The following is a 22,442-nucleotide window of genomic DNA, read 5'->3' as shown; positions in this document are numbered from 1 at the left end:
TGGTTGAGAGTCCGCCTGCCGATGCAGGGGACACGGGTTCGTGCCCCGGTCCAGGAAGATCCCACATGCCGCGGAGCGGCTGGGCCCGTGAGCCGTGGCCACTGAGCCTGCGCGTCCGGAGCCTGTGCTCCGCAACCGGAGAGGCCACAAGAGGGAGAGGCCTGCGAACCAAAAAAAAAAAAAAAAAAAAAGACTTGGCAAAAATAATTTGAAAATCATAAACTCACTATAAAATGAAAACAGACACCCCCAAATGCATGCAATATACCTGACAAAGAAAGAAAGAACAAACAAAAACTCTAAGAGTAAAGGTAAAGGAAAGCCAATCTGCATGGTTTTATCATTTAAGATCTTTTACAACCTAGTTTTATAGAAAATTTTCATTTATTTTTACAGTCTCATTTGCAACTTTCACAGCAAATTCTCAACTCACTTCTTGTGGCTTAACAACTTTTTTCCTTCTGATTTCTGGGAAATGTCACATAAGGGTTTACGTAAAGATTATATTTTCTTAGTAAGACAATGTAATAATTTTAATTGGGGAGATGGGCATTTTTTAAAGTATAAATCTATCTATAATCTTTGACTCTCTCAAAGTTTATTTCTAATTAGGTTCCTAGCAGGGTAATTCCATTTGTCTCAAGCAAAATTTCGATAAAATTCTATCGTACCAAAAAAAAAAGAAAAGAAAAGGGGGAACGGAGGTAGTGAATGGAATTAGAGTTGCTAATCAGCTGACCTTAAAAATAAAATGTAAAAATTCTGGACTGTCTGGGTGAGCCCAAGACAAGAATATTTAAAAGTGGAAGACAGCGGCAGAAGAGCAGCTGAGGAGGAAGCAGAGGTTGGGGTGATGAGATGCAAGGATTCAAACCCTCATCTCTGATCTGAGGGTGGAAAGAGGCCACAAGTCAAGGGATGCCGGCAGCCTCTGGAACTGGAAAAGACAAGGAAACAGATTGTCCCCTAGAGCTTCTGGAAAGCAGCACAGTCTTGCCAACGCCTTGATCTTAACCCAGTGAGACCTGCATCACACATTGGCCATCAGGACCACAGGCTAATAGATGTGTGTGTTTTAAGCCAGTAAGTGTTTGGTAATTGTTTCAGCAGCAGTAGAAAACAAACCCACAAGAGCCCTGATAACACTGGCGCAATGCCCAGCCCAGCTTGGCTGTAGGAATACACCTCTCCAGCCCAGGCAGGGGAAGGATTGGTGAAAGAGGCCTCTGGTTTTGAAGAGTCACTGCTCTAGGGGCCCGGAATGGACATAGGCCTGTCCCAGGAGTACTTGCATCCTATTAAGGGCAATGTCCACACCGGTTAATGCTGGTAGGTACCATTCACGGCATTGCCCTGAAGATTTCAGAGACACGGTGGTGAAGAAGCGAGGGCCCCAGCTTTTGAAGAGCTTCTAGGCAGGAGGAGAAAGAGATGTGAACAAGCCGGGAATCAAACCCCATTAAGACCCAGAACAATGAAGTCCTAACGGCAGAATATCAGGCAGTGGAGCTGAATGCATGAGAGACCTCCCTGGTTTCGTCATCAACCACGTGGCCTCCTTGGGACAGGGCCATCCCTGGGCAGCTGGGCTTCCCTTCCTGGGGCTTGGATTCCCCACAGGTAGGGTGGGCTCCTCCCTCTTCCAGTCCTCTTCCTTCTGCCTGGAGACACAGGAGACAGATGTGACAGTCCCAACAGTTATTCATCCACAAATGTCTCTAAGCACTTATAATGTGCTGACCCCCAGTCGGAGTTGTCACATACACATTTTCTTTTTCTTTTTTCTTGTAAAGCTAATTAGCCAGTTTTATTCTTTTTTTTCCCCCTAAATATGTATTTATTTATTTATTTATCTGGTTGCACCGGGTCTTAGTTGTGGCACGCAAGCTCTTAGTTGCGGCACGCGACCTCTTAGTTGCGGCACGCGTGTGGGATCTAGTTCCCTGACCAAGGATCGAACCCAGGCCCCCTGCGTTGGGAGTGTGGCGTCTTAACCACTGTGCCACCAGTGAAGTCCCACACACATAGTTTTCAATGATCCCTCAAAACACCCTAAAGGAGTTCAGTGAAATAAGCTAGAGGCAGAGGACGAATATTGTATGATTCCACTTATATAAAGTACCCAGAGGAGTCAAATTCACAGAGGGAGAAAGTAGAATGGTGGTTACCAGGCGGTGACAGGAAGGGGGAATGAGAATTATTATTTAATGGGTACAGAGTTTAGGATGATGAAAAAGTTCCAGAGATAGAGGATGGAGATGGTTGTACAACAGTGTGAATGTACTAATGTCAGTGAATTGTACACTTAAAAATGGCTAAAATGAAAAAAAAAAGAGGCTAAAATGGTAAATTAATGTTACATATATTTTACCACAATACAAAAATTTAAATACCCAAAGCAGAGGCGATTCACCCCATTTTACAGATGAGGAAGCTGAGGCTCAAAGAGATTGATTGACTTGCCCAGTATCACACAGCTAGAGAATAGCAGAGTTGGGATTTGAACCCAGGTCTGACTCTAAATCCAGGGTCCTTTTCTCCTAATATCTTCCCTCTGTTCTTTCCAAAAGTCCTTCTGCTCTGAGGTAGACCCTGCACTAGGAAGAGTGAAGAGGGTGGTAGAGAAATGAGGCGGAGGTGGTCTCAGAGGAGCATTTCTGAGGAAATGAGGAAAAGGCACTTACCTTTGCAGGTCAAAAAGAGGAGGCTGGCCTCTGGCCGTATCATCCCCACGCCCCACAACTTGGCTACTTCCCTGAGCTTCCCTTGATAATCCTTGCTTTCCGTGCCAACAGTGGAAGCAGGTGGCCCGGGAGACCAGTGAACCAGAGAGAAGCTGTGGACACTCCTGTGCTCTCTGCTGCAATGGTAACGAGAGAGCGGTCAGGCAATCCTGCCACCCAGAGGGAGGGATCTGGATGGAGGGCACCCAGCATTACACAGCAAACCCGCAGAGGTTTTCAGAATTAGCACCCTCCCACCACGCAACTCTGGGCTGGGCTGTCACCCTCCATCAAAGTAGGATGTCCCAGAGTCAGAGGCTGGCACAGACAGACCATGTTGGATAGACAGGTTCTGACCCTGACCCAGAAGAGCCCAGAAAATAGAGGGACAGATGGCTGGAAAGCTGCTCTGATGACGGTAAGCAAAGTAGAAGACCAGGGGCCATCGGTGCTGGAAAGGGACAGAAAAAGCCATTGGATTGGTTATCTATTGTTGCTTAAAACTTATCCCAACATTTAGTGGCTTAAAATGACAAACATTAATTATCTCACAGTTTCTAGACTCAGAAAGCCAGGAGCAGCTTAACTGGTGCCTCTGGCTCAGATCTCTCTGGAGGCTGGAACCGAGGTGTTGGCTGGGGCTGCCATCCCTGCTGGGAGAGTGATGGAAGCCACGGGTGTTTGGAGATCTAATCTCAGATGAACATCCATCACTTTTTCCATATTCTGGTCACTAGAAGCGAGTTCCTAGGTGCAGTTCACACTCAGAGGGAGGATTAATGAGGAAATGGTTACTGGAAGTGGGAATTCTTGGGGGTCATCTTAGAGGCTGTCTGCTACAGCCATCTAATCGTTGCTGCTGAAATATTTCTTCGGGATGGTGCTGAGACGGGGTGTAAAGAGGGCAATGGGCTCAGCTTGCTGGGGGCAGCCATCTTGGAAGGGGACAGGGCAGACCCGAGTGAGAGACGGGTGGCTGCAGAGGGGTGACGCTTGGGTGGACAGCAGTTCCCCCACTGAAACGCTTCCCTGGCACCCGCCGGGGCTCCTGCCATCTTACACCTTCATTGTATAGAGAAGGCAACTGACATGTCCAAGCTTGTTGGTGACAGAGTCAGGGAGAATCCAGAGCTCAGGGCCCTTGACCCACGTCTGGCTGGGACCTACAGAACAGCTCATACCTAAGTTGTCCTGTCCTGTGGACGGGAGCTAACACAGGCACCTGGAACATCCCCACCTCTGCCCCCTGAAGCTTCTGACAATGGGCATGTTGGCCTGAGCGATCCCTCAATCCAACCTCCTGCCTTCAGCTATTGGGACTGGCTCCCAGACATGGGGACAATATTAGAAATTGAGACAGTTTTGGACAAGCCCACTCCTAAGAGTTGTGGAGCTGGGCCAGGAATACCAGTGAAGGTCCCCAGCCCTCGCCCCTGCCCCTCTCCCTACCTATGACCCCATCCCTACCACGACAGGGGCCTTGCCTACCTACACAGGCAACCTCAGTTGGTCTCAGCCGTGTCCACACCTGCAGCCTGCACAGCCACCACGGGCCGAGGCCTGTGCACGCTGGCACGTGGGCTAGTGTCTTCTGCTCTCAGGGGGACCACTGGGCAGAGAATTCCAGGGTTCCACGTACCCAGCATATGGTTCCAAGAAAAGGACGATGCAAGCTCTGAGAGGGTGGGTCCCCTTGGCCTCAGAGGCTCCTCACCCCACAGAGAGGGCACAGCTGGAGGAAGACCAGCACACAGTATGGACTCTGCCCCAGGTCTAAGAGCACCTCCAAAAAGGTCATTTAGCAATCCCCTCCCCTTGCCCCTTCCTCGCCGCTCTCTTCCTTTCCGCCACCATGGTTTCCAAGTTTCAAGCTGGGTTCACGTTTTCACCTTGCACAGCGTCCCCAGCCAGCCCTGTGGCCCCATTCCTGCCAGCTCTGCCAGCCAGAGCTATGGTTCCTCAATTTCCTGCGTTTGCACAAGTGAGCAAAAGGGCATCCGCATACCCACGTGACACTGAATTGATGAAAAGGACTGGCAAAAGTAGAAGTTCTAGAACAAGTTGGACATTCAAGCTTTGTTTCTGTGCCACTGTCAATGTCAATGCCCAAGTGGAAAGAATTCTGTGTCTGAAACAATTCTTTAAAACCGTTACTACCAAAAAAACTACCAAACATGAAAGTACCCAAAAAAAGTTTAATAATACATATACTAATTTTTGTGTAATTCTGCATATATCCTTTGTTTTTGTTTTTTTTCTAATTTGTATTGCAAATGTTACACAGACGAAAACATACATCACATTATGAAGTCATGAAGCATTGCAACGAAGCAAACGTCTGTCCTTCAACCACGTGCATTAGACCCTAGAAGCTGCTGATACTGTCAGTGCCACCTGTGTGCTCCCCCATCCCAGCCCCCGGCTTCCTCCCCACCCCGCGTAACCACTACCTAAAGTTGTGTTTCTGATACCTTTGCTTTTCAGAAATAGCTTTCCCACAGATGTGTCCATCCCCAAACAATATATTCTTTGGTTTTGCTTCATGTTGAAACTTTTATACACATGGTATCATGTTGTATGTCTTCTGAGATTCTTCTTTCCCCTTTGATATTATGTTTCTAAGGCTCATCCATGCTGCTGTTTCCAGTTGTAATTCCTTCATATTCACTGCTTTATAATAGTCCATTGTGGGAACAGAAACTGGACACATAAATTATGTTCTCTTCCGTATCGTTTTTTTCCCTCCTTGGTATACGATTGATAAATCTTCTCTTGGGAAAACCTATGTGTATGTTCTTCCTCCCTTGTTTGGTGTTAAACTTATGTTGATACCAAGAATAATGTTTTAAATTTTATGAGACCCGGAGCTTGGGTCTGCGGGTCCTCAGCATTCCCATCATTCAGTCGTCCCACCTCTGCTAGAATCCTGTGGGGCCAGGTACCCACTGTAACCTGAAGGCATCTGGGCTCTCGAAAGTTCTTCCTTGAGTTGAAGGAGAATCTGCCTCCCCATGGCTTTCTCTCATTGGTTCCAACTCCTCCCCACCCCCTGGGTGCTGTCGAATGTCTGCACCTTCTATACCAAGAGAGCGATTGTTCTCCCCCACCCCTACCCCAACCTATGTATCTGCTTCCACTCCCCAGGCTCCACCAAATCCTGCCTCTTCCTCCCGCACCCAAGACGTCAGTTCCAGTTCTCTCCCCATCTGACTGCTATCCTTTCACCACCTCCGTCCTTATTTTAGTGTAACCCATGTTCCCAGATCTGGCCAACTCTGGATATGAGCAATGTTCCACTAACAGTTAACCTTCAATTCTGCAAGTTGGAAACCTTCTACCTGCTCACACAGGAACTCCAGTCCCAAGGAGTGTGATACAGTCACTTAAGAGTTAGTCCTGGTAGGGCTTCCCTGGTGGTGCAGTGGTTAAGAATGTGCCTGCCAATGCAGGGAACATGGGTTCGAGCCCTGGTCCGAGAAGATCCCACATGCCGTGCAGCAACTAAGCCCATGCACCACAACTACTGAGCCTGCGCTCTAGAGCCCACGTGCCACAACTACTGAGCCTATGTGCTGCAACTACTGAAGCCTGCGCGCGTAGAGCCCACACTCTGCAACAAGAGAAGCCACCGCAATGAGAAGCCCGCGCACTGCAACGAGGAGTAGCCCCCGCTCACCGCAGCTAGAGAAAGCCCGCGTGCAGCAATGAAGACCCAATGCAGCTATAAATAAATAAATAATTTTTTTTTTAAAAAAGAGTTAGTCCTGGCTGCCACTCCACGTCACCGCCATGGCCAAGGCTCTCGGAAGTAGAAAGTGACTAATGCCGGTGGTGACACTGCCACTAACTGAGCAGAAGACATCATCTGACACAGCCACCCCTATCCTGTCCAGGGCTCCGCCACCACGATTCAGCCTGTAGCACTGCCGCCCACACTCACAGACCTCAGAGTGTCACCACAGCTTGTCACGTGGCTGTAAAGGAGAAGGCTCTTTCCTCTCTGGGCTGCGCTCAGAGACCCACAGCAGGGCTGCTTGGGCCCTCGAGCGTTACAGAGTTTAGAGAGGCAGCTCCTACATTCCCCCCAGGACCACTAGGGTGAGGGCAGTTTCCAACAGCAGCCACTAATCCCCTGTGTCCCCCTCCCTGGCCTTGGGGCTGAGTCTGCTACACCACACCAGATCCCTTGCCCTTGCGCGCCTTGCCAGCCGGTCCCCCCCTCTTCCGCCCCACTCTGCCACACATACCCGTACACGTCTGAACCTTGATTGTGAACACAGATATCCCTCCCAGGTTGCCCCTCTACCCCATGTAAATCAGTGGGTACAACAGCATGGCGCTGGGTGGAAGATGTTGCCTAAGTGGGCACACGTACTAAGGTGTCTGAATCCCAACTCTGATCAGTCAGGACCCCCAGGACACAGGGTTGATGGTCTCCCTGTCCCATCCCCTGTTAATAACCAGATTCACACACCCTTTTAGGTAAATGAAGACAAAGAAAAGAAAGACAATTTTTGAAACCTCTGTTTGTTAAGTATAAACCCCTAAGATTTTTTTCTGGTCTCCTCTGATAAGAAAGAACCAGCAGTTTTCAAGTTAATCCAAGAAGCAACTGCTCTTTACTCAACCCTGGAAGAGGAAGTACAGAAGAAATGCGGTCTAAGAAAGTCATACTCTAGCGGAGGAAATGCACTATCTTGCCAGCTCTCCTCCTGTTGTTCTGACCACTCTTTGCCTTGAAGTCCTTCTTCAAGTGAGAGAAATAACTCGTATGTGCCTATGAGCCCCTGGGGGGCAAGACCCATGTCTGACCCTCTCTGTTTCTCTCCCAGGACCCAGCCTGGGGCTTGGCTCATCATAAACATATAATCATAGGAACCAAGCATGTGAGGGAGGGGAAGAACATCTGGAATCCGGCCACATCACTTCCCTGCTCAAACCCCCCCCTCATGGCTCCTCATTAATGGCAGGAAAAATTGCAAGCCCCTTGCCCAGACATTCATGCCTTTCAGCTCCCGGGGCTCCAGCCCACCTCTCTATCCTCATTTCCCACCACTCCTGCTGCCCCCGTGTTGCCGGTTCTCCAGCTTCCAGTCACACGGGACTCAGTGAATCAGTCTGGGTCCATTGGGTGAAGAACCACTAGGCGTGGGAGAGAATTGGGGTATCTTACAGGGAGCGATTGATGCGATTATGGGAGTGTAACAGCGCATCAGTTGTTTACGCATAGCCGTGGTCACTGCATCTAGTGCAGCATCAGAGGTCAGCAGAGCAGGCACTAGAGAGGGAAAATCGTCAGGAGTTGGGGAGAGCAAGGGCAAGCTGGGGCTTACGGGAAGGAACTGGAACCCACGCTGTCTCTCCTTGTGTCCGAACCTGTAGCTTCCGTCAAGGGGCTGACGGGCAGAAGTGGAGCCTTCATTGAAGAAATTGATCCAAGAGATGAAGAAGAAATGGAAGGGAAACAACAAGGTCCTACTGTAGAGCACAGACAACTGTATCCAATATCCTATGATAAACCATGATGGAAAAGAATATATTAAAAAAGGATGTATATATATGTGTATAACTGAATCACTTTGCTGTATAGCAGTAATTAATACAACACTAAATCAACTATACTTCAATTTAAAAAAAAAAAAAAAGAAGAAAATTTTCACTCTATGTCCTGGTAGTAGTTTCTTAGCTAAATCACAAAAGTGACTCTGAGATAACCTGCTTTCAATTACCTCCTAAGAAAATAAATAAGAACCCGCCAAAAACCGAACCAAAAAGCAAAAACAAAAAACAACAAGAAGAAGAAACTGAAGGAGAAAATCCAATGGGAGCTGAAGCAGGTGCGGGCCTGGCTGCTACATCACACCAAAAAAAAAAAGAGAGAGGAGACCCTGTAGAGGCATGCCAGCATGCATGAGCTGCAACAGCGTCCGTCCTCATCATCTGACCATAAACACCACGGCCACTTCCAACATTCACTTCCACTTTCCAAGCCTCATGCGATTTTTCTTACGGCCAACCCCAGCCCAGAGGTAATTCCAGAAACGTAGTTCCGGCTCAGCTGAATTTGACCAGACACACACTTCCCCAGCCTGTTTCCTCTGCTGAGAATGTTCTTCTGCATTCTCCTGCTGAGTAACTCCTACTTATCTATCAAGGCCCCACCCAAATGGCTCTCCATCCCTCAAGTGTCTCCTGTCACCCATGGGCCGACTTCATCAACCCCTCCTCGTGCCCCAGCGACACTGAGTACCAGCTTCCATCAGACACCTCACATCTATTCGATGCTCACGTGTGAGGCTGGATCTGTATGATCTCTGTGACCCAAGGGACTAGATGCTACTAAACATCATCTCGGTCAACCTTCACACCAACCCTCTGAAGCAAAATGCTTTTATTGTCTCTATTTTACAATAATGGAGGAAACTAAGACTCCAGGAAGAGCGGTCTCTTGCCCAGTGATGCACAGCTCATAAGGGGCAGAGGCAGGACTCAATCCTGGTCCATCTGACTCCAGAGACTGAAGTCTTAATCACTAAGCAATTCTTAAGGTAGAAAATATTAAAGGTGACCGTGGGGTGACCGACATCCCGGTTTGCCTAGGACTGAGCGGGGGTTCTTGGAATGCTAGCTTTTCAGTTTGAAAACCGGGGTAAGTCCCAGGCAAACTGGGACGCCTTGGTTACCTTTGGCAAAGTGCTCTGTCTGTGTAAAGGTGGGAGAGGCACTGGGAAGCCAGGGAGGGGACATTCTGAAGCACTGAACTTATGCTACTCCCCAAGACCAGAAGAAGAAGAAAGTTTTTGGATTGGCTTTATTTGTCTAATTTCTTCCTTCCTCAGGAGCTCAGCCCTCTGGGTTATTTGGAAAGCAATTTGGGGCCAGCAGAGCTCGGGGTTTGCTGGTTGCACATAGAACGGTGGTAGGAGGAAGTGTGAGGTCAGGGGTGGCAGGGAATACCGTTTCCTTTCCTACAAAGTCCGTCACAAGCCTGCAACCTGGGGTCGAAACTGGGAGCCACAGAGCCTGCAAAAGGCGGGGGAGTCTCTGGGCTGAAGAAGCATCAGCAGAGCCGATAGAGGTAGAATCCTGGCCTCCGAAACGTCAGTGCTGGGAGGAACTGCTCAGTCCAACCGGACTGGCTCAACTCTGGGAAGGGATGCAGCCAAGGTCACAGAGCAAACAGAAGAGCTGGAGCTGAGACCCAGGTTTCTAGGCTTCTGCCCCCAGGTGGGGACTTGGGCAGGAGAGAGCAGCCCAGCCCACCGCTGACTTCAGGCAAGCGGCTTCTCTGTGTCTGATGCTCACTTTCTTTATCTGTGAAATGGGGAGAATTTCCAGGTCAAATAAGAAACGTCAAGGCCTAGAACTGCGCAGAGCTCCTAAGAAATGTCAGGGCCCTTCTTTAGCCACGCCTAGCCCGCAGCCTGCAGTCCTAGAGTCAAGTCTATTGGCCAAGTGGGGAGTCTATTACTTATCAGCTCTCTAATTAAGCAAGTTCTTTCCTTCTCTTGGTGTCAGACGTCAAGTTCATGAGGGGTTACTGGAAATGTGAACAAAGCTCTTATCTTAAGAGCTGGGAACTGTCTTTGGGGGAAATACCTTGATAAACATCTTGGAGAGACTCATGAGGCTGGGTGTGATAAGACACAACAGAAAGGCTTTGTTTGGGGTGGGAGTTCCTGAAAGGGAAAATAAGAGATGGGGTGGGGGAAGGGAGAGGAAGGGGCAAACAGAAGACCCAGCAAGATGGAGAAAGCCAGCCCCAAGGAGGGGGGACCAGCCAGACTTCCAGGTAAACAGGAGTGGCCGAAGGAGAGCTTTAGAATTGATGATGCTTCTCCACTCCTCCCCAGAAGTGGTTTGTAACACCGTCCCCTCTCGACCTACAAATCATCAGTAACATCTGCCAGTCCCAGGAGTGCTTGATACAAAGAGTGTGTGTGTGTGTGTGTGTGTGTGTGTGTGTGTGTGTGTGTGTAACTCAGACAGAGCTAAGTTTCCTGTTTGAGGCAAGGCAGTACAAAACGGAGATCATATGCAAGGAAGAAAAAGCTAAGGACCTGAGAAAGCTTGGCTTGCCAGAGACCGCTGGGTCCATGGACATCCACTCTCTCCTTTCCTGGGCTCACAGCTCGCTACATTCCCCAGCCTCCTCGAGGTTAGGTTTGGCCAAATGATGGCGTTGGAGCCGGTAGGATGTGATGAGTGCCACTTCCAGGCCTGGCCCCGAAAACCTCCCATCCCAGCCCCTCCCTGCTCATCCCCTTCCTGTGTGTGGGATGACCTTGGGGGCCCTGTGTTGACAATGGCTGATCCATCATCAGCCTGGGCCCCATATCCATCCCACCAACCTGGAACAAACCTCCTAGATCTTATCATGAGAGAAAAAAATAAACTTCCATTGTGTTAGGTCACTACATTCTGGGTCTAATGGCTACAGAAGTTTAGCCTACTCAAAACAGTGAACTTGCAGGAGGTCTAGAGCTCACCACAGTAGGGGTGAAGTTGCCGGCTCAGCACCCCAACTTTGGGAGGCTCACGGTGGCCTGAACCAGAAGCCCGGGGAACATGGGGCAGCCCGAGTGGACAGACATGAGACCAGCACCCTAGCAGCGCCGCGCAGCTGCGTTGGCAGCAGTGACAAGCCATCCAAAGCATCCCAGGACTTCCCCAGCAATTCCAGAGTGTGACACAGGACTTCCTGTCAATGGAGGGTAAGTGGGGGTGCAGCTGGGCTTCACTAAATTTGAAGAAGGGAGATGGGACAGGATTTGCTGCCAGAGAGAGTGGAAGAGTCCATATTTGTTGCTAGGACTTAGAAGGAGAGAGGGTACTGGTCCCCGGGGATGCCTGGGGGGATCGGGGCAGGCTGTCTCCACCGGCCCGAGCCAAGCACTTTCCTTTGTCCAGTTCTGCTCCAAGTGTGGCTCTCAGCATCCAGGGGCATCAGGAAACTCAGAGCCCCGACTCTCCTGTGAGCAAACCAGCTCCAGGCAAGCAGGAGGCCTTGGAGCAGGGCTCAGCTCCGACACCAGTGTCCTGGGGCTCCGGAGCAAGGACACAGAGGGGGCGGGATGGCGAGGCAGAGCAAGAGTGGAAGGAAATGAGCTGCCTGCGTTCTGTGAAGGCTCAGAGTGACTTATTATGGGAAGATCTTGGCGGAGGTGGAGCCGGGGAGGTTGGGAACAGCATCGCCGAGACAACCAGAGGTTCAACTGTCCGCAAAGTCTATTCCTCTTGCAGATGGCCCATCTCTCCCACGTTGGAGATTCAGAACGGCAAGAAAAGATATTAGAGGAGACAACGAGAGTTCTGTACGGAGAAGGTTAGAATGGAAAATCGTCATCTTTTCAGTGCCATAGTTCCTTGCCTTCCAGAGACCACAGACAGTATTCTCAGTGCCCTTCGCTCCCAGGCCCCATAGGTTTTCTGTCGCTGGAAGAACACAGACGCTGGAGTCAGGCCAGCCAGGGTTTGAGTCCCAGCTCTAGCACCTGCTAGCACTGCTTGAGCAAATCACTTCAAGTCTCTGAGCCTCAGTCTCCCCATCTGTGAAATGGGGATTATAAAACTTGCCAGCTAGGGCTGTGGTGAGGAATCAACAGACATAAAATGTAAAGCAATTTGTCACAATCATCCTCACTGTGACTTAATGAGTTAGCATTTGCTCGATGCTGGGTCCTTTTCCTGACTTTTCGTATTCAGTCCTCACTATGACCCCTCTCGACAGATGAGAGAGGCAGAGCCCAGAGAGGCAGAGTGATTTTCCCAGGGTTGCTCAGCTTTAAGATGGCTGAGCCTGGCCTGGAACCCAGGTGGTCTGACCTCAGAGTCCAGGCTCTGGGCCCCTCCCTGTACTTGTGATTCAGAGCAGGCTGTGTATCAACGGTGCTCAAAGGGAGGCCGAGACATAAGTGGGAGCGTGGAGCAAGGAAGCATCATTCTGAGGAAGGTTCTTGGAGGCAGAGGGATTTGAGGGGAAATTTTCCCAAACAAAGCAGGATATCAGCAGGAGGGAAGGGGTGAAGGGGAGGCATTGCCAGGCAGCGGCTGCAGTGGAAGCAAAGTCGGGGAAGTGGAGACACACAAGGGGGGTCGGAGAACAAACCCATGTGGCTGCAGCTGAGGGCCCCAGGCAGAGAACTGAGCAGGGGCTTTACCAGTGGAGCTGTTTCCTTACAGAAAGCAGTCATTTTTTCTCTCGGTCCCCTTCACAAACACATCAGACTGTGAGCTCCGTGAGGGCAAGGACCAGGTGAGTCTCCTGCCCTGCTGCAGCCCCAGTGCCCAGACTGGCACCTGAACCATGCACCGTAGGCACTGGACAAACAGTTGCTGGATGAATGGAAAGGGGGAGGATGTGTATTCTCATCCATCTCTCTCTCTCTCTTTTTTTTCTTTTTCCAGCAGCGCCATGTGGTTTGTGGAGATCTTAGTTCCCTGACCAGGGATTGAACCCGGGCCATGGCAGTGAAAGCATTGAGTCCTAACCACTGGACCACCAGGGAATTCCTGCATCCATCTCTTACTTTGTTAGAACTGCACCTGAATTATCATATAACCCCCTTTGCTCCTGCAAAGGAGGCATATTGTAACAGGGAGTGGGGGAGGGAGGTTAGGAAGCGAAATGGGTGGAACCAAGCCCCCCTGACAAGCATTTATCTCAGGATACTGACTCCAGGGAACGGAAGCCACAGCCATGCCCTCTTCCCCACACCTGTTCGCCCAGGATATTTTAGGAGATGAATCTCCATGGGTTTCTCAAATCTTGCAAGCAGAGACACTGACAACTGTTCTAGACTATCTTTTTTTTTTTTTTTTTTTTTTATTTCTGGCTGTGTTGGGTCTTTGTTGCTGCGCACAGGCTTTCTCTAGTTGCGGTGAGCAGAGGCTACTCTTCATTGCGGTGCGCGGGCTTCTCACTGCTACTCTTCATTGCGGTGCGCGGGCTTACTGCACAGGCTTCTCTTGTTGCAGAGCACGGGCTCTAGGCGCACGGGCTTCAGAAGTTGTGGCTCATGGGCTCCAGTAGTTGTGGCTCACAGGCTCTAGAGCGCAGATTCAGTAGTTGCGGCGCTCGGGCTTAGTCACTCCGCAGCATGTGGGATCCTCCCGGACCAGGGCTCGAACCCATGTCCCCTGCATTGGCAGGCAGATTCTTAACCACTGCGCCACCAGGAAAGCCTTAGACTATCTTTTCAAGAATGTTTGTATAGCAAACAGCCTTGGAAGATGGAGAGTCTTTCTCTCTGAATCGAAGGGCAGGCATGCTTACTGCCCACTGTAAAAGCTTGGTGTTCATCTCTTGTATTGCAACCCACTGCATGTGAGGCATCCAGCTGGACCCATCTCTGTCATCCTCGCCTAGACTTGCCTAGTAAAATATAGGACACCCTTGTAAGTTTGAGTTTCAAATAAACAATGACTACATTTTTTTTTTAATTAAAAAAAAAATTTTTTTTTTCTTAGCCATGCTGTGAGGCTTGTGGGATCTTAGTTCCCTGACCAGGGATCAAACTCAGGCCCTCGGCAGTGAAAGCATGTAGTCCTAACCACTGGACCACCAGGGAATTCCCAATGAGCTACTTTTTTAGTATAGGTATGTCCCATGCAATATTTGAGACATACTAAAGAAAGGTATTGATCATTTATCTAAAATTCAAATTTAACCAGGTGCCCTCTGTTTATTTTTTAAATCAGGCAGCCTTTCCGCCGTGGGACCTGGGGGCCAGAGGAACTGGGGCAAATATGCTGATGTTTATGCCATCTGCCATGCCGTGAGTAATAAAGATCTTTGTCTCTGGCCCAAGGCTCTCGTGTTTTCTGTGGGCACCCTAGTTAGCTCATAAGTAGGGCAAAATCTCATACTTCTCCCAGTTCTTGATAGGTGTCCCCAGCCTGAGCTTGAAATCTGGCCTAGAACTGGCAGCTCACAGCATCTGTGGGCTGAATAGTTGTCAATCCATAGGAATTAGTGCCAAGCACACAGAATTCCTCGGGGATTTAGAATGGGTTCCTGGTGGTGTAGCAACTTTACATTTCACTAATGCATTGTTGTTACCATGGTTACTATAACTCTACAGGACTGCATAGCTTCCAAAGAGCATTTGCACGCATCGTCTTGTTCAACTTCCCAATGACTTGCTGAAATATGCATGATCATTCTTACCTTAGGAATTAGAAAACTGAAGTTCAGGGTCAGGAAGTCCATTGCCCTGGCTTGCTGCCTGTTGTCCAGTGGTGATATGTTTCCCGAAGATGTCAATGCTGCCGTTACCACCAACAAGACCAAGCATACCATCCAGTTTGTGGACTGGTGCCCCACTGGCTTCAAAGTTGGCATTAATTACTAGCCTCTCACTGTGGTACCTGGTGGAGACCTGGTCAAAGTACAGCGAGCTGTGTGCGTGCCGAGCAAAACCACAGCCATCGCTGAGGTCTGGGCTCGCCTGGACCACAAGTTTGACCTGATGTATGCCGAGCGTGCCTTTGTTCACTGGTACGTGGGTGAGGACATGGAGGAAGGAGAGTGTTCTGAGGCCCGTGGGGATATGGCTGTCCTTGAGAAGGATTGTGAGGGGGCTGGAGCTGATAGCGCTGAGGGAGAAGATGCGGGTGAAGAATATTAACCTGTCTGCTGTAATTTTATACTCTTGTCTTGGGACTGCTGATTTGTGTTCTGTGGAGCTGCCCATGGTGGCCCCATCTTGTCAATAAAAGTGAGATTTCTATTTTCAATGTCAAAAAAAAAAAAAAAGTCCATTGCACAAGGACACACAGCCCGTCATTAGCGTAGCTGGGATCACTCAACCAAAGAGGACTTATGAGACCTACTGTGTGCCTAGCACTGGCCTAAGCTCATCACACACTTTATCTAGTACTAGTCTGGTAATGTGGGCATAATTAAGACCCCAGAAGGGGTCTTATAACACCCGAGTTCGCATGGCTGGGGAGTGGCAGAGTCAAAATGAGAACCCATTTCTGTTTAATGCCAAAGCTTGAGCAAAAAAGTACAGTAGATCATAGGGTATGGGGGGGGGAGGGGCAGAGCCCCGCTTAGAACAGAAGTCTATGGAGTCATACCCTTTATAGCAGTTTCCCGATAGCCCCGTTCAGGCTGGGAGCTACAGCACTAAGCAGGGAACTGAGGCATCTCAGCCATACAGACTGGACAAGCTGAGCAACCATTCATACTGGAATTCAACAAATACTACAGTTTATTCCAGGACCCGTGGGCTGGTGGGCTGGGCCGTCTCAGGGACGGAATGGTGCTTCAAGCTGAGAGGGACGCGAGGGGGACAATGATGTTTTCTGCACATCCTTGAGGAAAGTTGACTTTTGGGGGGAAAACACATTCCTACGCCAGAGTTTCCCAATGTGTTTCCTGAAACGTTAGTTTCAAAAAAGAGGAAAAAGGAAATTCTATAGTGAAACAAGTTTGAGAAATGTCATAGCCCCTCTCTCTTTTTTTTTTTTATAAATTTATTTATTTATTTATTTTATTTTTGGCTGTGTTGGGTCTTCGTTTCTGTGCGAGGGCTTTCTCCAGTTGCAGCGAGCGGGGGCCCCTCTTCATCGCGGTGCGCGGGCCTCTCACTGTCACGGCCTCTTCCGTTGAGGAGCACAGGCTCCAGACGCGCACATAGCCCCTCTCTTCCTCTTGGATTTAGAGTCTTCAGTATATGAAAGGCTCTGATAAGTCCTGTAGCAGAGGACTCTGTTCCATTTTATTTAATCTGGAATTTCCTGAAAAGACCTGATCGGGGCATTTCTCTCTTGTTTCTTTTCCAAATAATTTTTTCGGTACTAATTTTCATTAAGACCTTTTGAAAAATGCAGGAATTGCAAGAATTTGGAGGCCACAGTGTTTCTTAAAATTCTCCCTTTTCCTCATTTTCAGCAAAACTAAGCCTTCAGTTTTGGCTCAGGAAATGGAAGCAGGATTTCCGGGGCCTCTACCAGCATGGAGGCCAGCGGAGCAGCATTCTTAGTACTTCATGTACAATTTTTTTTTTTTTTAACAGATCTTTATTGGAGTCGAATTGCTTCCTTCTATATGAACAGAGCCTCAGGAGTTATGTGAGGCAGCGGCCCTGGGCAGCATTTATCATCAAAAAGAGGTGTGGGAAGCAGCCACATAGCACAGGGATATCAGCTCGGTGCTTTGTGACCACCTAGAGGGGTGGGATAGGGAGGGTGGGAGGGAGACACAAGAGGGAGGAGATATGGGGATATAAGTATATGTATAGCTGATTCACTTTGTTATACAGCAGAAACCAACACACCATTGTAAAGCAATTATACCCCAATAAAGATGTTAAATAAAAAAATAAAAGAGGTGTCCTGAGAGAGCCCCCTTAGCTCTGGGACCTTTGTGCATTTCCTGTACTGCCTTGCCAGGGGACATTGTCTAATAGTAGGTACACGTGAAACCCCATTTAGCACTTGCCTCTTGAGCCACAGGAAATGCAGCTGAGACCAAGCTCCCTCTCCCCGTGCAGAAAGGGGATCGTCTGCCTCTCAAACCAGCCACAGAAGCAACATTGACTGAGTGTTACACACAGGGGGCCAGGCAGGTCCTGCTGCCCTCACCTACTCTCCTGACAGCTCTTCCAGGGCTGGAAGTCCTCACTGTCAGAGTCACCTTTTGGTCCACGGATGCTTTCCAGGCTGCGAGCCTCTTTGTTCCTAAGAAGAAAGACGCTCTTGGGGCACACGGCCTCTGAAAACCCAAGGGTGATGCTACTTAAGCTGTGGCCCAAAGAATTAATACACAGGATGTGACGAATGTTGCAAGAACAAAACCAGTTGCGTGCTAACATAAGTTCAGGCAAGTCGACATCCCCTGTGGAAAATCACAGAGCCCAGTACAGACCTGAGTAGCCATGAAGGAGAAAGGCTTTGACTGGCCTGCGAGTAGAGCAGTCATTTATATTCACCAGGAATGGGAAATGCCCAGCATGGGAGATTTGGTGAACGATCTGTTAAGAACCAGGCTTACAGGAATGCACCACGGGGACAGGGAGAAAGGTGTGCCAAGTGCACGACCACGTGCACTCAGACGTCAGACAGCTAAGAGTTCAAGTCTTCCTCCCCAAGTTAGAACAATGCAGCCTTAGGCAAGTTACTGAAACCTCCCTGGCATCAAATTCCTCACCCCTAAAGTAGGAATCATAACAGCTCCTCTCACAGGTGGTTTTTGTGAGGATTGAAGATGAGTGCACGAGGCAAGTGCTCAGTGAACAGCTGTAGCCATCGTTACTGTGGTTGTTATTGTTTTTTTGTTATTGTTTATGGAGATGGAACAGAGGGGTAGCAAGAAGTGGGGGGGAATCATGAAAGGCGGGGAGGGAAAAGGCCAAAGACACAGGCAGACCTCGGAGATATTCGGGTTGGGTTCCAGATCATTGGAGCAAAGCCTGTATCGCGAAATAAAGTCAACATTGCAATAAAGTGAGTCACACACATTGTTTGCTTTGCCAGCGCATATAAAAGTTATGTTTACACTATACCATAGTCTATTACGTGTGCAATAGCATTATGTCTTTAAAAATGTGTACGTTAGTTAAAAAATAACTTATTGCTTAAAAATGCTAACCATCATCTGAGCCTTCAGAGAGTCATGGTAGTAACATCAGAGATCACTGATCACACCTCAGTGCTTGGTGACCACCTAGAGGGGTGGGATAGGGAGGGTGGGAGGGAGGGAGACGCAAGAGGGAAGAGATATGGGAACATATGTATATGTATAACTGAGTCACTTTGTTATAAAGCAGAAACTAACACACCATTGTAAAGCAATTGTACCCCAATAAAGATGTTAAAAAAAAAAAAAAAAAGCATGAAGAAGTTTGAAACTTTGGGAGAATCACCAAAATGTGACACAAAGACACGAAATGAGCAAGTGCTGTTAGAAAAATGGCACCGATAGACACACTTGATGCGGGGTTGCCACAAACCTTCAATTTGTTAAAAAAAAAAAAAAAGGAAAATCGGCAAAGCGCAATAAAACGAGGTGCACTTGCACATTCTGATACCTTCATCACAGTGTGCTGCAACCTCAGAGCTGGAAGAGCCTTCCCTTGCCTACAGAGTTGTAATAACTGAAGTCCAGAAGCACGAAGAGACTTTCCCCCAATCATACAGTGTGTTAGTGTCAAGCCAAGAAATCATTCATTCCCCAAATATTCACTGAGCACCTACTCCACTAGGCGGAGGCAATTTGCATAATTCAGGAAACATGCAACACACACCAGAAATCTCAGGCTTGGAATTTACCTTATAGAAATATTTGCAAAATGTTTTCAAGATAAATATGTTTTTTTTCTTTTTTTAACATCTTTATTGGAGTATAATTGCTTTACAATAGTGTGTTAGTTGCTGCTGTATAACAAAGTGAATCAGCTGTACGTATACATATATCCCCGACCTCTTGCGTCTCCCTCCCACCCTCCCTATCCCACCCCTCTAGGTGGTCACAAAGCACCGAGCTGATCTCCCTGTGCTATGCGGCTGCTTCCCACTAGCTGTCTATTTTACATTTGGTTGTATATATATGCCCACGCCACTCTCTCACTTCATCCCAGCTTACCCTTCCCCCTCCCCACGTCCTCAAGTCCATTCTCTATGTCTGTGTCTTTATTCCTGTCCTGCCCCTAGGTTCTTCAGAACCTTTTTTTTTTTGATTCCATATATATGTGTTAGCATATAGTATTTATTTTTCTCTTTCTGACTTACTTCAATCTGTATGAAGTCTTTAGGTCCATCCATCTCACAACAAATAACTCAATTTCGTTTCTCTTTATGGCTGAGTAACATTCCATTGTATATATGTGCCACATCTTCTTTATCCATTCATCTGTCAATGGACACTTAGGTTGCTTCCATGTCCTGGCTATTGTAAATAGTGCTGCAATGAATATTGTGGTACATGACTCTTTTTGAATTATGGTTTTCTCAGGGTATATGCCCAATAGTGGGATTGCTGGGTCATATGGTAGTTCTATTTTCAGTATTTTGAGGAACCTCCATACTGTTCTCCATAGTGGCTGTATCAATTTACATTCCCACCAGCAATGCAAGAGGGTTCCCTTTTCTCCACACCCTCTCCAGCATTTATTGTTTGTAGAGTTTTTGATGATGGCCGTTCTGACTGGTGTGAGGTGATACCTCATTGTAGTTTTGATTTGCATTTCTCTAATGATTAGTGATGTTGAGCATCCTTTCATGTGTTTGTTGGCAATCTGTGTATCTTCTTGGGAGAAATATCTATCAAGGTAAATATGGCCTTTTCTTGCTCTCCGGCCATCTTGGCGGCTGCAGTGGGCTGGGGGTGTCCCGCACCTAAGGCAGGAAGATGGTGGCCGCAAAGAAGATGAAAATGTCACTGGAGTCGATCAACTCTAGGCTCCAACTGGTTGTGAAAAGTGGAAAGTACGTGCTGGGGTACAAGCGGACTCTGAAAATAATCCGGCATGGCAAAGCGAAACTGGTCATCCTTGCCAACAACTGCCCAGCCTTGAGGAAATCTGAAATAGAGTATTATGCCATGTTGGCCAAAACTGGTGTCCATCACTACAGTGGCAATAATATTGAATTGGGCACAGCGTGTGGAAAATACTACAGAGTATGGACACTTGCTATCATTGATCCAGGTGATTCTGATATCATTAGAAGCATGTTGGAACAGGCTGGTGTAAAGTAACTCATGTACAATTTTTCTTTAATAAAACTGGCCGGAGCTTGTTTTAAAAAAAGAAAGATAAAGATGTTTTTCAAAGGGACATAATAAACTATGCATGTGTCTACTTATTTGAGCAGAAGGAATACAGTAAGAATAAACCAGAAGCTAATGGGCTTGGTTATCTGCAGGGGGTAGGTGTGAACAAGGCAGAAAGAAAGGGAAACGAAGACAGGGTGGAGAAGAGAAAGACCATTGGAATTTCTCTGACTTTTTGTGTAGCTCTGACTCATAGAGCTATGACAATATTTCACATACCCCAAAGCTGACTAAATAAATAGATGCAACCAGGATGCAGGGGAAACACCCAAAGTTATTCAAACAGTAACAGATGAACCCAACAGTATGACAAATGAATAACATCACCACACTGAAAGCAATAGGGAAGAAAACAACTAACTGAAGCAACTTTAGGAAACAATTGTTTTGACTGGCTCTAGACATTTACATTCCCACCAACAGGGCACAAGGGTTCCCTTTTCTCTACACCCTCACCAACACTTCTATTTTGTTGTTTTTTTGATAATAGCCATTCTGACAGATGTGAGGTGACATCTCATTGTGGTTTTGATTTTCACTTCCCGATGATTAGTGATCTCGAGCAACTTCTCATGTGCCTGTTGCCTATCTGTATGTCTTTTTTTGGAAAAATGTCTTTTCAGATCCTCTACCCATTATTTTATTTTATTTAGTATTTATTTATTTGGCTGCATTGGGTCTTAGTTGCAGCACATGGGATCTTTCGTTGCTATGCGCAGGCTTCTCTCTAGTTGTGGCACGTGGTCTCCAGGGCGCGTGGGCTCTGTAGGTTGCGGTACACGGGCTCTAGTTGAAGCGCGTGAGCTCAGTAGTTGTGACGCGCGGGCTTCGTTGCCCCGTGGCACGTGGGATCTTAGTTCCCGGACCAGGGATCGAACCCACATCCCCTGCATTGGGATGCAGATTCTTAACCACTGGACCCCCGGGGAAGTCCCGGGTTGTTTGTTTTTTTTTGATGTTGAGTTGTATGAGTTCTTTGTATATTTTAGATATTAAACCCTTATAAGATATATCATTTGCAAATATCTTCTCCCATTCAGTAGGCTGTGTTTTTGTTTTGTTGATAGTTTCCTTCAATGTACAAAAGCTTTTTAGTTTGATGTAGTATTTGTTCTTGTTCTGTGGAAGAATGCCTTTGGCATTTTGACAGGGATTGCGTTGAATCTGTAGATTGCCTTCGGTAGTTTGGTCATTTAAACAATATTAATTCTTTCAATCCATGAGCACAATCTATCTTTCCATCTACTGTATTTGTGTCATCTTATAGTTTTCCAAGTACAAGTCCTTTATCTCCTTAGTTAGATTTATTCCTACGTATTTTACTCTTTCTGATGCAATTATAAATGGGATTGTGTTCTTAATTTCTATTTCTGATAGTTTATTAGTACATAGAAATGTAACAGATTTCTGTATATTAATTTTGTATCCTGCAACTTCATTGAATTCATTGGTGGTTCTAGTGGTCTTTTGGTGGCATCTTTAGGATTTTCTTTGTATAGTATCATGTCATCTGCAAATAGTGACAGTTTTATTTTTCTTTCCAATTTGAATTCCTTTTATTTCTCTTTCTTGTCTGATTGTGGTGGCTAGGACTTCCAACACTACGTTGAATAAAAGTGGCAAAGAGTTTTTTCTCTTTGCATTTCAATTTGGGATGTTTCTATTGACATATTTTCAAGCTCACTGACTCTTTCTTTGGCTATGTCTAGTCTACTAATGAACCTATCAAAAACATTCTTCTTTTTTGTTAGTGGTTTTGATTTCTAGCATTTCCTTGTGATTCTTAGAGTTTCTACCTCTGCTTACATGATCTGTCTGTTCTTGCATGTTGTCTAATTTTCCATTAGCATTCCCTTAACATATTAATCATAGTTGTTTTAAATTCTTTATCTGACAATTCCAAGCTCTGTATCATATCTGAGTCTTATTCTGATGCTTGC

The 22,442-nt window shown here is 47.4% G+C and overlaps 2 protein-coding genes across 3 annotated transcripts in view; one reads left to right on the top strand and one right to left on the bottom strand.

Annotated features, from left to right (window-relative positions):
- GGTA1 (glycoprotein alpha-galactosyltransferase 1 (inactive)) overlaps window positions 1-8,215 on the bottom strand; it is a 90,139-nt gene extending 81,924 nt beyond the window's left edge. Inside the window, exons 1-2 of one of the 2 annotated variants that reach the window (XM_027104987.1) lie at window positions 8,057-8,215; window positions 2,685-2,860 (exon numbers count right to left, since the gene is read on the bottom strand). In XM_027104987.1, the coding sequence (XP_026960788.1) occupies window positions 2,685-2,860; window positions 8,057-8,145 (265 nt within the window). In that variant the 5' untranslated portion in view covers window positions 8,146-8,215. The remainder of the gene's footprint in view (window positions 1-2,684; window positions 2,861-8,056) is intronic. The other variant, XM_027104988.1, reaches the window with a different exon arrangement.
- Window positions 8,216-20,016: 11,801 nt separating this feature from the next.
- LOC113620210 (60S ribosomal protein L30-like) lies at window positions 20,017-20,479 on the top strand. The gene has a single exon (XM_027105975.1). It carries the CDS (start codon window positions 20,080-20,082, stop codon window positions 20,425-20,427), a length of 348 nt encoding a protein of 115 aa, XP_026961776.1. The 5' UTR covers window positions 20,017-20,079; the 3' UTR covers window positions 20,428-20,479.
- The last annotated feature ends 1,963 nt before the right edge of the window (window positions 20,480-22,442 follow it).

Source organism: Aethalodelphis obliquidens, unplaced genomic scaffold (assembly GCF_003676395.1).
Source record: "Aethalodelphis obliquidens isolate GAN/ISIS:26980383/991018 unplaced genomic scaffold, ASM367639v1 scaffold7, whole genome shotgun sequence".
Lineage (NCBI taxonomy): Eukaryota > Metazoa > Chordata > Mammalia > Artiodactyla > Delphinidae > Aethalodelphis > Aethalodelphis obliquidens.
This window is presented reverse-complemented; position numbering and strand designations above follow the sequence as displayed.